We start from the raw sequence: 18,646 nt of genomic DNA, 5'->3' as shown, positions 1-18,646 counted from the left end.
ACCAGCTAACATACCATCCAAAACAACCAACTAATTACACCCAACTAAGCAAACGTTGCAAGCAACCAATCCATTGCTGCAAATCCAAACCTTCTCAACAGACGAATAGACAAATAAAAGAATGTAAAATGAGGCACTCAGGTTTGCAAAACACTTAAATACCTTTTCCTAAAGTAAGCTCTGACGTAGTGTGATGAAAGAATTAATGGTATGCATATTATTAGCTTTCATTAAGAGACCAAAGTTGCTGTCTCAAGGACATCAGACAGAACTGCTGACTCAGAAAACAGCCATAATGACTCATGATTAGCAGAGCTTTCTCCGCTACTTGATTTTTCGGAGCCAACCTCAACCTAAAGAGAAGAGGCAGTAACATATAGATCCCTTTCAGTATCCATCAGTGTATTTCATGCACTGCGGGTGTCAATAGACCAAATCGACAAAGAAGAGGGAAAGAGATGGTATCGAGGGAGACTTGACCACACAGAGAAAAGGTCTATTAAATGTGATGTGTGTGACAAGGAGAACTGGCGGCAACATGACAGAGAGCGAACACGATCCAGGGCAGCGAGACTTTTTCCTGTTCACAGGCCTTAATTAAGAGAAACGTTTGAAGTTGTCGACTCGGAGAAGAAAAACGGCTGAGAGAAATGTGAGCTACTTTTTACTTTTATACCTTGAGTACATTTCGGAGCCGGTACGTTAAACTTGAGGAAATCAGCTAAATCAGTGTGCCTACACTTACCTGCCAAGCTATTTGTACATCTGCCAAAGAGAAGAATGTGGGTGCCCACTTAGGGACTATGTGCCGATATAATTATGTTACAAGCGACAAACAAGGACAAGACGGAGGCAGAATCGAGATGTTGACTTTAATCCTTCGACCAGATGCTAAATTATGATGTTGGAAGTAAAATAAGCAGTGAAGATAGAGGTGCTCTTGGATGAGGCACTTTCCCCAAGGTCTGAGAGTAATTTGACCAACAATTGTCAAGTTCTTACTTTCGACTGTGGAGTTGAAGAGAATTATCGACAGCGAGTCCTTTTCCTTAAAGCAAATCTAACCTTAGAACTAAATTTCTTTTCCGATCAACAAACATGAAGCCAAGGATTTTGGATGTTGGGTTGAAAATACTACTGAAGCATCACTTACTGTGCTATTTATGCTGGCCAGCAGTTTGCCATTGAACTCCACCATCGAATAGACCGCTCCTTTCACCTCCTTCTCAGCCACAGTTTGCAGTTTACCTGCAAGAAAGAGCACAATGTCTGTCAGGTGGTGTTCACTTCAAGTTCAAAGGCGGCAAAGTTAAGCTGAACAGGCACCAACAACATCTTGGAGAGTGGTGCTTTACAACTGTGAAAGAGATCTGTGTCTGTGTGTGTTGGGGTGAAAAAGAGAAGTGGGCGACGCATTCAGAATAGGGATGAGGCTAAAATGAAGAGCTGAAGGGGGGGGGGGATAAATGAAAGGCGAGCGGTGCACCTTGAGAGGGACAGAGTATAAAAGGAAATGAGCAGAATCAGGAGTGGCGAGAGGAGGAAAGTCTGATAAGACGCGATAAGAAAATGATTAAGTGAGGAGGGAAACAGGAGCACGGTAGGACAAAGTGTCCCCGCGAGAAAAACAGGGCCGGGGGCTTCGGGAGAGCGGAGAAGGAGACGCGCTGAAGGATAAAGAGAAGCCGGGTGAGAAGGCAAACAGGATACGGTGTGGAAACAAGAAGAGAGTGCGGCTGCTGACCGTCGGTGTAGTGGAAGACGATGATGCGGCCCTGCTTGGGCTCGGCCTCCTCCGGGTACACCATGGCCGTGCCCACGATGAAATACACAGATGGATCTTTTCCCAGACGACACGACACCATGCTGAGGGCGTACTCGCTGGGGAGGAACTGATGGGCATGGAGAACTGACAGATACACAAAAACACCAACACTTAGAGCGTGACAGCGCCACAATGCGTGTCTGCATCACAGGCTAGGATCTCCCGAGTCCACTTTGTTACAACTGCAGCCATTTACTAGAATCAAACTTAATGATACTTTAAGAAAAACTGACATGGGAGACATGAGTGGTGGGACAGACGTTGGGGGGGAAAAAGAAATGATCACGGTTCAGTGCGCAGGAAGAATTACAGGGAAATTTACATTAGAGTGTCAAACTGTCCGTTCTTCACTGACTGAACAAGGCAGTTACATGATTTAAATAAATCCTTCGTTTCCTCATCCAAGGAAGTTTCTACTTATTCAAAACTGGAAGTCACAGAACAAAAATTTCTCTTTTTTCTTGAACACACCGTCCAACTGTTCAAAATGGGAATTTGTGCAGTTTATTTTCAAAGTCACTCATTTATTCATTTAATATTCTACTGTATTCCTTAACAACATAATCACAATAATAAGTAGTAGTATTTACAATACTTTTATTTACATTTCTAAAGGGGTCATATGATGCAAAATTGACTTCCTAAAGGTTTTCCAGCAGTACTAATCGTCCCCATACCTGGACTGACGTCCCAGAAGTGAAGACAGTCTGTCCTCTCTGTCCCTGGCTTGTTTCAGGTTTTAAAAAGTGTGTTGCTCCAAGCAGCCAATCAGAAATCAAACCCTATATAGTGTCATCGGGGGTTTAGCCAATCCCAATCAAGGTAGGCCCTCCCTTTGACTCCTCCCACAACTAGGCAGCTCTGCTCTGGCACATGGCACCACGAGAGGAAGTACTTCCTCCTCTTCCCAAGATGGGCATGTGTGGGCGAAGCTAGTCCAGCTCACACAGACACAGCAGATTCTGAATGCAGCTCCTATGATCCAATATTCAAATGGAGGAAAATCAAGGGACACAAACTTTAAATAAAATGTTTTTGGACCAACAAGACCAAGAGGAGGAGTTGAACAGCTGGATGATATGGCCCCTTAGAATAAATGCAATAATATAATAAACTGTAATAAATTAATTAATTTTAATTCTCTATCATAAATAACCAAGTTGCAAACCCCCCCCCCAAAAAAATCATTATTTCTTGCCACTTGCTCCTCCACCCACTTTTCCCCTTTTCTTCCCCCACATTCTCTTCCTTTTTTCCTTTTCCCCTTTGTCTTTTTTCCTCGTTATTTTTCCTGTTTTTATCGGTATTTTCATTACCACACATAATATCCATTAATTTCCTCACAATTTATTGTAAACCATAATGGAATGACATAATAGTATAGCATGATAGTAGTGGTAGTTGTTATTATAATTATAATTATAATAATATTTAAAAAGTCACCTTTTTTTTTTGTTAAAGAACAGAAAAAAAGAACCAACAATGACAATTGAAATGCGATCTCAGTGTACTCAGGCAAAGATGATTGCATGTGTCGTAACATGAACAGAGACTTCATTAATCTCTCACAGCACTCTTAAGCTTTTACTGCACCTGTCCAGGGTGGGAATATTTCATTTTTATCACAGGCTTTGCTCATTAACCTCGGCGGTGAGTGTGAGGAAGTAGCTGATGATATTAAGAAGAATGAGGAAGCAGCACTCGATGAATCTCAATGTCTCCACGCCCGATGAAAATCTCAACGTCTAAATAAGCGCTGCTTAATCTGATCGCATGTTAATAAGGTAGAGTCAACAGTGGGTGCAGAGTGCTGAATCAAATCCTTATTTACATATGATTAAAATACAACACATCCCTATGTATACGGTCTGGATGTTTTGATGGTTCTTATTTATTTAATTTTTTGTAAAGAAAGGCCTGGTGGGGCAAAATCTGCATTGCAAAACAGAATGGAGCAAGAACCTGCTGCATCCATTGGGGTTTCTCAAAGAGATGGTCTGTAAGACAAGTTTAATCATGTTATGAAAGTTTTTTTTTTTGTGTTTTACGGTGCAAACATGGTTTATAAAGCCCCCTCACTGTCTCTACATATGAAAATCTGTCATTCAAGGAGTCCATTAGATGAAATTAAACATAACGGTGTGGAAAGAAAGGAAAGCGTGCTCATTTCAATATGAGAGATCCCTCAATCGGAGCACTTAATTTCACTGTCAGCAGCCCCACATGAAAGCCGCTCTTCTATCGAGCTCACATGGAGAGGTGCATTCGGCTGCCTCACCTTCAAAGGTGTGCTGATCCACGACGAGCAGACTGTGAACCTCCACCTCTTCCCCGAAGGAGGTCTCGTGGGGGGAGGTGCTGCTGGGGAAGAGCTTACTGGAGCTCACGCTGCTGGAGAGCGCCTGGGAGGATGTTTGGTTGGAAGAAAGACGGAGTGAAGATGGAGACGAGACGAACATGAAGCATCAAACAATTCATGCCAGGATCAGGCACTGATTTTACAGTATTACCTTAAATTCTATTTCAATCATTCTCATCAAGTAAGATTTACTTTCTGCATGAGCAGAGTTTTAAGTAAGTTAATATCTTATTTTAAGAGGACCCTTTTTTGCAGTGTAAGCATGTTGGTGTTCACAGCGACGCACAGCCTTGGCATGTCCTTTGTGTATGAATGAAACTTCATGACATTTAATAAGTACTAGTATCGGTACTCTGTATCGGCAAGTAGCTGAAGGTTAGTACTTGTACTTGTACTTTTAAAAAGTGGTATCGGTAAATCCCTACAATTCACATTAGGTTATTTTGTATGAGCACAATGAGGTGGGCACCATCTGCAGCGGCAGATGTGCAGCATTCAAAAAACACATAGGCTTTTTTTGTGGTCATCACATGCGAGAGGATGTGCAGCAGTAAATACAAACGCCAATAAACAAACAAACACACACACACACACACACACACACCTGTCCCCTCAGGGAAGCTGTAGAGCCAAGCTGAGCGGACACAACACATGCTGCCACGTTTTGATTAGCTCTCCAAGTGAGGAACAAGTTTAAAAGCTGCTCCCGCTATGCTTTTGTGGCACGTAAAAACTACACTGTTGTATTCCTTGTCATCAGATCAAACAAATGATGCCGTTTCATGTTGTTTAAATTTGATTCAGAGTCTCTCCAAGGCTAAAATTAGCTTCGGTGGGTATCCTCAGAGAGACTGCGAACACAAAAATGGCCTTTTGTGTCTTTGTTTGCGGCTCTCTGTGACAGAGTGCACAAGTCTCTGAGATGCAGCTCAAACACACGATAACAAAACACTCAAGGATTTTATTAATAACTACTATTTAAAAATATGTCTAGGCTGAACTGAGAAACCTAAAATCTACGGATTGAAAATCAAGCAAAGAAGAAAGTATGTTTTAAAGTAGGTTTTTTAACTTAACGTTTAAGTAATGTGTATAAAGTGGCATTAATTACTTTTTTCTTAAATTTCAACCATTTGGAAATATGTTGACTTTTCTGTTGTCAATTTTCCAGAATCTGCTGCTTCTTAGAAATAAAACAGAAGAGTGTTTAAGTGAGTCGTTGCACCATCTTGTGGTACAAAGTCGCATTGTAAGACTGATCAGGTAGCCGCGAGCTGGTTGGCTCATTTACCTCACGGAGGTTTGATTATTATTTTTAGGGTGTTTAGACTGAAGATGTGATATTGTACCCTTAAATAAAAGAAACGTTTTGAAAAGTCAACTGACATTTACATCACGTACATTGATTAATGTCGCATTTATGACCCTCGCTTTCAGAAAGATAAACATGGATATATCCCCTCCTAAAAATGGAAAACCAAAAACTAAATCGTTTAATACGGACAAACTCAAAGACACACTGTACTTTGTACACTTATTATATCTATTTCACAACACCTTATTGGATTTGTTTTCCACGTATGTCCGGAGGACTCAAATAAGCCTTTGCTCATTGTGGTTGATTTGTACTCTCCGTGTGTTGTTCTCTTTTACTGTAATAGACAAAAAGTCATTCACTTTTAGTTCTTTCTTTTTTTATTTTTTTAAACGTACTCTTCTTTCTTTTTTTTTTATAAATGGAATATAAATTGCCATTTTGGTGAAAAGTATATAAAATAATAAGCTGTTTTATGGCTCAAGAGGAATTTCATTTGGTAAAATGACACTATACTGGCTCCAGTGGCTGTGAAGGCTGCAGAGACTGAGTCAATTTTCTTATTCTGTATATTACTGTATATAAAAGGAATGAGACTGGGAACATGTAATCTTCTCCTCTGTGTGAGGACTAAAAGCATGTGTTATGTGTTCTGCAGGAGCAGGGTCACGAGGGTCTCCACGAGCCGAGGTGACGAGCACACAAACCCACTGCCGATAATGGAAGCTGGCTCACATTCGCCATGAAATAACAGTGATGGCTCCAGATAAAGAATGCAATATGCACAGCAAGAGATAGCCATAACAAATGTGCCAACATGCCAAGAATAACTCCTGCAGACACCGAGCTCCCGATTTTGCTTTATTTTAACTGTTTATCACCTTTGGTTTCCTTCTTCTAGGTGTGTTGTTAAGTTTGTCTCCACTCTGTCCAACATGCTTATTTTATCTGGTTTAATGGTGACAAAGTCACTTTTACACTTTGATTACACTTTGATTACGATTCGGTGGCTTGTGTATACTTTTAAAAGAAATTCCCTCTGGGATTAATACAGGATTTCTATTCGATTACCAACCTTGCATTGAAAGACGACCCACTCTACTAAGAGACTTTCAGTCTCTCCATGTGTCTGAAGCCTCCATTGTAGAAAACCTCCAGTCTTCTCATGTCTGTTTTGACCACTCAGCAGTTCTCCTTCAAATCCTCTCTCTCGAAGACAAACGGCTTTTCTTTGCTGTCGTTTTAACTCATTTTGAGCTTCTGGTGCTGTCAGCTGCTGACAATCGGCTCCCTGACTGGCACCTCACAACACAAAGAGATATCTGGATGAAGCTCTGCACCAGCGGCAATCCCCTAGCTCCACAGTCTGAGACTGAACTCTATCCTCCTGAATGACACCGCCGGCACCCACAGAGCCAAGTTCATCAGAGACCACCTCCAGAATTTGGGAGTGGAGAGGATGAATTAACCTGTCAGCAGTCCTGATCTGAACCCCGCTGAGCACTACCCATGATAGAACGACCAACACGAACACAGTGGCTGACTTTCCACCGCAGGTCGGAGACCACTAAGACTGTTCCTAGCGAGGGATTTCTCCATTGATGACACAAAATTCTGATTAAGACGATTCATCTAGTTTAAATAGAGGAAAACCCTAACCCCTCAAATTTTAGTAGAATGAATAGATAATTGGTATTTTTAAAATATGTTGTGCGTACTAAAAGCCATTTTAAACATTTAATCTCAATCTTCACCAACTATAAGAGACTTTAAATGCTGCTGAGGTATGTGGCTTTTTGCAGCCCGCAGTACTCTGGATGTTAGCATGTAGCATTGATACACTCGGTGTGTGAGATCTGCAGCATTTCAGAGAAAAAAACTTGTGACGCCGTAATAAAGACCCAGAACGTTTAGTTTTGAGTGAAGTCATGTCAGACACAGGAGATCCAGCCAAACAGGAAGCACCCAAACAAAACATAAACTAAATCCAATAATGTTTGAAATAAAATATAAAAAGATGTCCTGATCTGATTTTTTGGGACATTGATTAATGTCTGAATGGAGCACTTTGAAAGGCAGCGGTCACCATTGATGTGCGTGTGTGTGAATGTGATTATAATCTGGGATTGTTAAAAAACACTACAGAAGTGAAAGCTCGTAACCAAATGTGGCACTATTTTAAAGGGAAATCTCAGGCTTTACAATGGTATCACATTTATTTCCAAGTAGCATCGTTGCAACAAATACTCAATGTACCTAAAACAAAGGTTTTTTGATGATATTCTGGTTCCAGGAGGTCTGCTGAGTGACCAAAAGGACAAAACATTTGTTCAATAAGCTCTGTGCGAGATTGTATAATGATAGTGTAAGGAAGCATGTCTGGTTAGATGAGAGTGGGAAAACAAACCCGCCTTTGAGTGTTTGTACCAAAGTGACGTGCAGCTACAGTACCTGCGTGCTGGCGCTGGGCCGTACGGCCGATGTGGTGCCGCTCACGTCCTGAATCTCCACCCGGCTGGACAGAACTCCAAAACACTGCGAAACCTCCTGGTAACAGATTCGCCTGATATGTGTGGAGTTTAAAAAAAAAACATAAAAAAGGGTCGGGGGTATGAGACGAGAGCGGATGAACAAAGGGAAGCTGCTGGTAAACATGAAATGAGCAAACAGAAGTAAGCTGAACAAAACAAGGCTCCCCGGTGAGCCTGCTTTTTGTTGTCTGACTGGATAACACAACCGTTGACCTTTTAATAACTTATTAAACAATGCCGAGTCATTGCTGTGTTTGGATCTCTTTGCAGGAGATAGTAGCTAAAGTCAAAGCAAACAACACAAAATTCACTGCAAACACCAACGTGCAGCAGTATTTGCCTGGGTGATGGAGGCTCCGCTCAATATTTGACCGACCTGGGAGATTCGTAGAGGGGAACGGTGCGGATGTGTAGTTTCTGGATCTCGTCGATGGTGCCGATTGTCAGGGTGCTGTTGTTGGCCAGAGCCAGGCTGCAAAGGAAAGGGAGTTTAAAAGCATTTGTGCCGGTAGAGGAAGAAGAGGTACAACCACCTCCTCCAGACCAAAACACAGGGATTATATGCAGCTCTGTAATCACAGGAAAAAGACCTCTGAGCAGAGCAGGGGCTGCACGAGGATCAAAACATAGGAAAGTAAAGCGGTTCAAAACACATCAGGTCACAGAGGGAAGGAACATGCATATTGAAATATTTAGGGGGGAAAAAGGGATATTTTTGTATGGACATGAATTAAAAAGGTGGTTGTAGAAACTACTACCATGACAACTTGCCAAGAATGTATTAAAATAGTGAAACCAAAACCGGCCTGCAAAAGGCTCCGGCCCGGCCCGCCAAACAACACTGAGACCATTATCCTCAAAGCCACGCTGTCAGGGCTGGTTTGTAAAAACAAGCTTAATGTAACAGCAATAGCAGAAGCTCCTGCAGTCTGAAGTGACTCGAGCCGCTGACCTGTCGGGGTATCCTTCAGAGTTGAGCGGGCACATGTAGTTGACCTCCTTGAGGTTGACGTTGGAAAACACCAGCTTGTGGTTGGAGGAGTAGATGACGGTGGGACGGTCGGAGCAGGCGAACACGTTGGACGTGGACAGGGACCTGAAGGTCCTGAGCACGGTGGGCTGCGTGCCGAGTGTGACCTTCTTCCGCTCGCTCAGTGCGCCTGGAGGAAGAAAACGAGATCCAAACATATGTTTGAATTCAGCTGCGACAGGTCCTCACAGTGAACGGGTCAGAGGAGCGAATCGGAAAGCAAAAGACGGCTTGTCCTTGTGTGCTTTAAAAAAAACAACAAAAAAAAAAACATTCAACGGGCCCTTGAGGAGCATCTGCCTTCATTATGTTTCCTCTCGCTGCTCCGTGTTTCACGTCTGCGTACAACCACTAGTTTAAAAGCAGTATGTGCACCTCGCTTAAGAGTTCAATGTCCTTGTTTTTTGTTCTTTGTGACCGCAGAAAACTCTGTATGAGCTGAGCAAAACAAAATGAACCTGCTCATTCATATGCAGACTAATATCACAGTCTTGCCTAGTTTTTTTTCTAAAATTAAAATGAGCAGAAGCAGCTTGCACATCAGTGTCCTGATTATATTCAGACTCATGACCACAGAATGATTCCACTTTCTGGTGAGTGTCTGGGAGAGTCCCTGGACAAAAGAGCTGAGACCATTCATGGATTAACTTCCAAAATTAAAGACTTTCCCTTTGGGATTAATAAAGTATTTCCTATTCTATTCTATTAGAAAGTGCACTTGACCAAAACAAATCATTTGAAACAATTTGGACACACAGGAGTGACGACAAAACGCCGATTGAACGGCAAGTTTCAGTTCGTCAAACTTTTTAAATGTTTTAGAGGCAAAGAAAAACGAGGTAGAAGTAACGGTAGAAAAAAGAAATAGTAGAAGTAGATAAAAACAAATAGAGGACAGTAGGAGTAGAAGGAAGTAGAAGTAGACAAAAATAGAGGTAGGACGAGAAGGAAGTAAAAGTACAAGAAAGGCAGCGGGAGTAGATGGAAGTAGTAGTAAAAGGGAAGGGAGTAGAAGTACAAGACAAACCAACAGTGAAACTTAAGTAGTGTTAGAAAGCTAAGTAGATGAACATGTGGAGATAAGAGGAGAAGGAAAAGGAAAAAGAGTAAAAGGAGAAAATCAGTCGGTGAAGGAGGAGAAAAAGAAGCAGTACTAGTAGTAGAAGATAAACTAAATGAAAAATCACAATGAGGAGTTAAAGGTGCAAGAGGAAAAGTAGAGTAAACGCAAAAGTAGGAGTAAAAGGAGTGAAAGAAGAAGAGGCAGTTGAAGTAGAAAAAGAAGAATCAGAAGGAAAGATGAAGAGGGGTGGAGAGGAATACAAAACCAGTACAAGGAGGAGGAAGTAGAAATACAAGCAGTAGAAGATGAAATGAAAGAATCAGTAGAAGAAAAGTAAAGTGTTGAAAGAGTAGAAAAAGGAGGAATCAAAGAGAAAGACTAAAAGAAGGTTGAGAAGAAGGAAACGCAGAAGAGGAGGAATCAGGAGAAAATGAAGCTGTGAGGGGAAAGAAAATGTAAGAGTAGAAGAAGAAAGATTTGTGATTAGGGGAAAAAGAAGTGAAAGAGAAAGAGAGAGCAGAAGAAGAAAAGGAAAGAAAGAAGACAATCACAATGCAGCTGGAAGTACTGCGGAAAGAAGCAAAAAATATATGAAAACATCATCACATGTTTCATCACAGGAAACATTCAGTATCTTCTGAATTACAATTAAATAAAGTTTTAAATCAAAACTAAATAAAAGTGAATCTGAGGACTTTAAAGCAAATGTTGGCTGTTCTCTTGACGACAGCTGGAAGAATCACACTGATATCCTCTGATTAGTGATGTTTTATCAAACTTTCTACCATGGACTGTCTGTTTCCTGAACTGGAACCCTTCAGCAGGTCGACGGCAGGACCTCCATCAAACACATCGGTTTCTTCAGGCTGAAGATTCTGTGCTGCCGGTTATGCAACAAGATCTAATATCCTAAAAATGGAAACGTTTCCAGGAAGCTGCCCGTGGCGCTGCCTGAAGGCGCCGGTCAGTGCGCGGAGCACCTTACCGGTCTGCAGGTCCAGGCCGAAGTAGAAGAGGGCGCCGTCTCCCAGCGCACACAGAAGGTAGTAGCTGCCTTCGAAGGTGGTCATTAGGATGGAGCGAGGGATGATCTCTGAGGACAAGCACACACAGACACACACCAATGATTTATTTCCTCTCAACTCGAGCCCCGGCTTCCTCGACCATGTGATGAACGTTTGTAGAAATGTTTGTCAGAAAAATCTATCGGGCTATTGTCCAAACTGACTGGTAACTTTAAAACAAAAAGCGTGTGGGTGTGGGGGGCGAGGGGTGGGGGGTGGGGTACAGATTTGAAGGCTTCAGGATAAATATAAAGTCTCCTGTCTTTTTCTGTTTCCAAAATGTTGCCTCCTCTGACTGCAGGCCAGTTGGATCAAAACAACCTTGGCTCTGACGGAGTGTTTGCTGGCTGACGGGGAGCGGGGTGAGATGAAGGGGAGCATCCTTCCACGGAAATATAGATCAGATATTTTCGGCCGAGCGTGACAAACAAAGTTCAATCACAAAGTCATGGTATACATCACCGTTGTTTTTTTTATAAAGGTGTGGGATGAAGCGTATCTGCCTTTCTTTTCTTCCAGACCCCGTTTATAAGGTAAATGTATTGATAGAGCACGATTCACACGTATGGAAACCCAAAGTGCTTCACAAAGAAATACATGAAAGCAAGCAATCAAGAATCTTAATCGAATAAGATTATGAAATACTTTGAAAGCTCTCACATGCTTTGCATTGAACCAAATTTAATCATATTATCTCATATTAGTGTTTGGGGTTCTATGACGGGAGGGGGGATTTTTGAACAGCAGACGCCACGCTGTTCCAGGTATGTCCGCAAACCACGGACTCACTCTACGGATCCAGAGAAATGATGAATTTCTACGTGAGCGGAAGAAGTGCTTCACTGCATCGCTATAACAAAATGCTTCCAGTGAAAACACATTGTTTTCATTCCAGAAAAAGTTTTGCGTTTACACGACAACGGCAGAAAAGCTGAAAACGACGTAGTTTTCACACCAGGCCACAAGTTGGTTGCGTTTGTAGGAAAACCACTCACACATGCAGGCAGAGAACAATAAAACATTAGTGACAGCGAGAAAACAGACATTCGTATGGACAGACAACCAAGTTAGATTGTTATAACGATGACGGTCAACTATAAAACTACCAAGTCCCAGGAGACTCAACATTGTCGTTACTCTCCATCTACTGAGCATGTGCAGTAGAACAGTTTACTACAGCTGTGGTGTGCATGCGATTTCAGTAAAGTTGCGTTTTCAGTAGCTCCGAGCACTGCTGTCGTGTAAACGGCACCTCTGTCAAGTACAGTAGTGATGGAGGTTTTTCTGCAGTTTTTTTTTTTTTAAAAAGACAGTTAAACTACAAAGAAGCACAACTTGTAGTGCAAAACACAATGGACAAGCAGATTGAGATTAGCATCAAACATGAGGGTGAGTTGGTAAAAACATTAAAAAAAAGGCTGCAGAAATCATGTGTCTCAAGAGGAGAACTTCTGGTTGTTAATACTGTAGTATTTTGTAAAAAATAAATAAATAAATAAAAAAATATTGGATACTGACATTTACAAAATGTGCCATAAGGAATATCTCTGCAGTTGTCCACATTTATGGGTCATTGTGTTACAGTTTAAATGGAAAAACCTCATCAAAATCCAGTCGATCAGTTTGTGTCAAATATCAGTCCTGATTGAAACGACTTCCAGTTTAAATTCTACCATCAGACTTATTGTTCTGGAGGAATCGGAGAGTTGAAGCATCTGGCAGCCGTTGTCCAAATGCAGATTACAGTGTGACACTGTGGAAAGGAGTGAAGACATATTCTTCACAGTCTAATTAGAGAGTAGAGGTCCTGCTCACCATGTTATGAAACAGTTTCTCTAGTGACTGATAACTTTTTCATAAGTTCACCCCCCCCCAAAAAAAGTCTTCAAGTCCTCTCTTGCATACTTTAATGCTCGGAGATTAAATACTTTCCAAGTTTTGCTATGGTTCAGTGAAAGCATTCAGTGGAGCAGCACAGCTAATGTTCAAGTACAGACTGAAACAAATGAAGGCAAAACTTCCATCTTGACAGAAGCAGGAGCTACAAAACGTTTCCCTGAAGCTAAATCTCATTTATTGGGAGAAACTCCACTCCGTAGCGCCGTATGTGCAGGAGCTTTTCATGATCCAGAGCAGCTCTGGAGCATTAACATGTTTATTAACGGTCCTGCTGGATTCATTTTTCACCTTCTGATAGAGCCGGGACATCTGCAGTCTTTATGCTAAGCTGGTTGTTGGCTTTGAGCCTGAGAGACAAAAAACTAAATGTTGAATATTATATATCCACGACGTACGTGTTGCTACATGTGCTCTGTATTTACCCATGAGCCCACTCCAAGTCATCAAAAGAGAGCAGAACTAACCTCCGTCAACATTTTGTACTATTTAATATTTCATGGAGAGTGGAACTGAGGTTATGTGAATGATGTTTTTTATTTCCTTCACCTTTCACACAGAGTAATGGTAATCACCGAGTGCAGACTTTATGTGTGGAAGCTGCATGTTCCCCCTGTGCATCATTTTTTCATTGGAACTTTTACAATTGGGTTGCTGGTTTGGTGGGCCGGGTTAGAGCCTCTTGCAAGCTGGTTCTGGCTCAAGGGCTTTATGTTTGACCCCACTGATCAAAATGAAATTACACACCTTTTGATCTCTTTTTTTTATTTTTTAAGGTCCTTCACAGTGATACAATCCTTTGGAGATTTTGTGTCCAAGTCTTCATATTGGAGCCAATTTAATCATGTTTCAACACAATGATACACGAGCTCCTCTCTCATGGATACTCACAATGTGACATAAGTGCAAATGATGCTGCATGACTTAAAAGTGAGTTGTGTGGACGCATTTAGAATTGAGAAGTAGGAATATTACCACCCTCTTAACCGAAAGGCTCAAGTTGTTTGTTAAATCTGAAATTACTGCAGAAAATGATACATTTTAGATATTTAAAAATTTGTGATTTCGGCTAAATGAATAGGATAAAAGTCATAATATTGACAGATGCTGTTGTACATTGGGGTTAAAACGTCACAACACATTTGTGTTGTTGTCCAGCATCATCAAGAACTAGCTTGGGGGGAAAAATAACAAAATCCTTTATATAAACTGAATATGAATATTTAATTGGACTTGTAGGCTTGAGATTTTACAGAGGGATTGATGAGTATGGCGCTATTTGTTCATCCTGCAAAGAGTCAGTCATGAAGTAACGCAGTGACGATCTGAATCTGCTGCACACACACAGCTTTTAGATATTTTAAGACCGTTTTCTGAAAGAGCCTTGGCGAGGAATGTTTCTCTTTGTGGGTCTGCGGAGAAGCTGAATGCACTGGTGGACAACAGACACATGCTCCTCTCCCTCTCTTTCTCTCGGGCCACTCCATCTCTCACCTCCGCCCAGCATCTCCTTGTGCAGGGCTGTGAAGCAGGGCAGTTTGAGCACGCGGGCTGAGATGTCGGTCCAGAGTCCCACGGCGCAGAGCGGTGACTCAGCGCCGCCCTCGCCCAGGGGTGTGATGTCCAGGCAGGCCACTTCATGCTCCATCTCTGTGGTGCTGAGGAGAGGAGCAGAGGGCATGAGAAACACGGCGGCCAGCCGCCCGACACATCCTGCAAATGAGGATTAAGGGGAAATGACGTCGGCTAAAATAGCAAATGGGATAATTGTGTTGGGGGGGCTCGGACCAGAGGGTCTAATTGATTTTCCCTCTCACACTAGACGTGAATTATGAAATGTTACAGCGTTGAGTTCACACCAACTCAAGCTGCCAGATGGTCAAATTCAATTTTCTCAGGAAACCGTGGAGGAATCTCATCCACCGAGAGCAACAACAAAAGTTCAATCTCTGACCTATCCGCTCATTACCCATGAAGACTCCATGGGAAACATCTTGTGAGTATGATTTAGATTTAAGATATAAATGAACAGTCAGACATGTCTGACGAGATAAATATATTCTGCTTGAATAATAGTCATTAAGTTCATTTCCTTAAAAAAAAAGAGTTAATTACCAGTTTTAAAATTCTAAAATTAAGCTCGCCTCCCTCTGAGAAAAATGTATAATTTATAAGTATAAAAATAGTTTATTATAAAGTTTTTTCTCAGGATGTGAGCTAAGTTGTCTTCCTTCACCCTTGCATAAGCTTCTTACTGGACCTGGATTCCTTCCAAACTAATATTGGGAGAAAAAAAAAAAAGAAAAAAGTACAAATCCAGCTCACAGGTCCATCTCCACTGAAAAGTGGGATTTCAGAGGAAACTTCCACCTTCCAGCATTAGAAATGAAGCGCGGGTCTTTAATGTCACACACCACTCGGTACGATGAAGGTTAAACATGAAAGTTTGATCGAGGACATGCAAGTAGAAGAGGACTCACTGGAACTGACGACAGCTACTTTATAATACAAATAATGGAAAGAATCAGTCTGCTGTGAGAATTTCAGGTTTCCTCTCTCCTGAAATCCAACCCGGTGTTTTCTGATGGAAAACCAGCTGCTTTGTGATACCGACCGAATATTATTTCACAGCCCTGTTGAGACGCTGCACTCCGTCTCCTTCTTTGTTTCATCATTTCTGAACGCTCTCAAGGCTGTAAACAAATAACGTGGGCTTCCAGCGGACCCGGTGGCCATTTCTAGGAGCTGCGCGTGTTTGCACAGAGAATAGAAAACCAACATGTTTGTGTGTCTTTGGTTATTGTGTAAAAAAAAAAAAAAAAAAACTACCTGTACAAAGAACCCCTCAATGCAGTTTTATTGCAGCCAGGCCCACGGCTCACCGTGAGGATACACCGGAGTGGCACCGAGACTGAAGAGCAATACAGAGGAAAACTCTGCACCGCCGCACCTTTTCCAAAAGTTTGGTGCAATGCACAAACGAAATGAAAGCAGAGGTGGAGTAATGCAGCTTTGTGAAAACATTCATCACTGTAATTCACAGGCAACTACAGGGCACATACTAAATCAATGTTTGATTAATTAAACTCTGTATGCAGGAATATAGAGGGTCTCACGGCTACTGGATCTTATTACCAGATCAATTAGCTGGGAAAAAAAAAAAAAGTAAAAATGTGTTGTGAACATGCAACATGTTCAGTGTAGGGGGGCCGAGAAAAGATGCGAGTCCTTTGCTGCAGACGGCCACTAGTCGGCGCTACCGAGCCGTTAGATGTCCGCCCTCCCACCAGAGCAGTGATGGGAGTAAACTGCATCTTTAAATGTTCCTCATTTTCACTCACAAAACCTGCCCAACTTCTGGTACTTTTATGAAAAAATAAAAAAATTTGTACTATGTTATTCAGATTTTGGCGTGGTTACTATTATCAAAGTGTATTACTATCTTCAAAATGTATTATATCGAAATGGGCTTTTTTTTTTTATTTATTTTCAAATAATTTTTCCCCTTTTCCTTTCTTTTCCATTTGTTTCATCTAATTTCAAATTGTTAATTCGTTCGAAATAAATAAATAAATAAATTATACATCTTATTTTGAGATTATACCTTATCTTTTATAATGAGGTTAAAAATAATCCTGAATCCACAGTAATATCTTAAGTAAAATGAAAAATAAACTGATTGACTTAAGTCGACACTATTTCTTACACAACTCTTCATGTAGCAGTGTCTGCCCACCGCGAAATGATCGGACGGCAAAGGATTACCGTAATTTCCTGAATATACGGTAATTCCACCAAATATAAGAAGAAAAAAAGACACAAAAAAAAGAAAGGTGGAGTTAACGTGATGCACCTGAACACATCATCTATGTATCGGAGGCATGAAGCTCGTTAACCCAGAAAAACCCATAAATAAGCTGCATTATTGTTTAAGCCGCAGGGTTTAAGGCATGAGAACAGAGTAATGGCTTGTAGCCCAGAAATTACGGTAAATGCCGTTTGATACAGTCGAGAAATTGTGTGATTTGACTGCAGCTTTTAAAAATCCAGTTTCTCTCGTGACGTGTTTATGAATGAAATATTTTTAGGTGTTTGAGACAAAACAAGACATTTCAGTTTGAATCTCTCTGAAATTTTTGAACATTTCAAGATCTAACTGCTAAAGTTGACTAAGGCCTCGTTCACATGACGGCGTTTCAAATGAAAACGCATCGTTCTTGTGTTTTCGTTTCAAAAGTTTTGCTTTTTCACGGCAACATTTTTAAAATGATGTCCGTTTACAAGGAAACAGCAGAAACGCTGAAAATTATATAGTTGGAATACCATGCCATAATTAGGGCACCATTTGCTGAATGAAGCCAGAAACACATACTCGCAGCGAACACTACACTACCAACATTAACAATGGCGAGTACACGAACATCAGTGTGGACAAGATGGATCGTTAATTCTGGTGACTCAACTGTAAAAATAACCCACAAAACACAAGAAAATCTTTCCGTATCCAGTTAAAAATGTTGTGTAAACGGGTTATAAAATAACCATATCAACCGACGTAGAACAGTACTGATCACTAAAGTCAAAGTTGTCACTGTCACTGTCTGTGTCGTCATCCTACCTGATCTGCTTGAGCTCTCCAGCCAGGATCTGCAGGTAGTAGAGGGCCCGCCCCACCGCCAGCACCACCTGGGTGTGGTTACAGGCGGCCACGCTGATGTTCCTCCCCTGCGGCTCCTTCCACTCGCTCACCAAAGCTTTGCTGTCCTGGAGGACGAGGCGCACAGAGCCCGACGTGATCTGCAGTCACACACACACACACACACACACACACACACACACACACACACACACACACACACACACACACACACACACACAAACATTGTTTTTGTTCTTTAGGAAAACAACAACGTCTCCAAGAAGTGACAGAAACTGATGAGGAGGCTCGGTTCCGGGAAATATTTCAAAGCAAATCCCATTGTTTATATGTGCTACTGTGCCAGGATTGTACCTGAGCCTTTTACCGACTGAAAACTACTTTTGATTACTTTTCTCTGGAAACAGAGTGCAGCACACCGAAAAAATAAATCACTTTCTGTACAATAAATTGCAGCAACTGAACAAGTCATAGCGAGATAAGGTTTAAACAGTGTCCTTTAAACACAAACAAACCTTATTCCAGTAGGACTGATTGAGCCGATACAACTTGAGAAGAGGCTCAGTGGGAAATTAGAGCTAAAGACTACACAGAGGCTACACTGATATTTTACTCAGTAGAAACGATGGCAGAAATAATAAGTGCTCATGGGAGATTTAGCATTTTAATCATAACATAAATGTCAAGATGAATTGAGGATAATGGCTTTAATAAAAGAAAGATTAAAGACATTTCCACCTCCTTCCGTAAGTTGCAGCAGACGTTTGGTTCATCTGATGCAGGAGGAAAATACTGAAAAATCAGACTCATTTTGTCATGATTTGCTTCAGTGATTGTTTCCATGTGTGAAATACAGTGAATACGCTCAGGATCGACTGGGCTGGATCACACTGTCCAAAGTTCATG

At 41.5% G+C, this 18,646-nt stretch overlaps 1 protein-coding gene across 1 annotated transcript in view; it reads right to left on the bottom strand.

Moving 5' to 3' along the window:
* Positions 1–18,646, bottom strand: part of ddb1 (damage-specific DNA binding protein 1) — a 68,690-nt gene that overhangs the window by 24,915 nt on the left and 25,129 nt on the right. The window contains exons 13-21 of the mRNA XM_080458598.1: positions 17,702–17,880; positions 14,578–14,741; positions 11,109–11,216; positions 8,983–9,190; positions 8,407–8,502; positions 7,951–8,062; positions 4,104–4,227; positions 1,745–1,909; positions 1,154–1,248 (exon numbers count right to left, since the gene is read on the bottom strand). Coding sequence (XP_080314724.1) covers positions 1,154–1,248; positions 1,745–1,909; positions 4,104–4,227; positions 7,951–8,062; positions 8,407–8,502; positions 8,983–9,190; positions 11,109–11,216; positions 14,578–14,741; positions 17,702–17,880 — 1,251 coding nt within the window. The remainder of the gene's footprint in view (positions 1–1,153; positions 1,249–1,744; positions 1,910–4,103; positions 4,228–7,950; positions 8,063–8,406; positions 8,503–8,982; positions 9,191–11,108; positions 11,217–14,577; positions 14,742–17,701; positions 17,881–18,646) is intronic.

The sequence above is a fragment of the Lipophrys pholis genome, assembly GCF_963383615.2.
Source record: "Lipophrys pholis genome assembly, chromosome: 2".
Taxonomy (NCBI): domain Eukaryota; kingdom Metazoa; phylum Chordata; class Actinopteri; order Blenniiformes; family Blenniidae; genus Lipophrys; species Lipophrys pholis.
The sequence above is the reverse complement of the archived record's forward strand: the minus strand, read 5'-3'. Positions and strand labels throughout refer to the sequence as shown.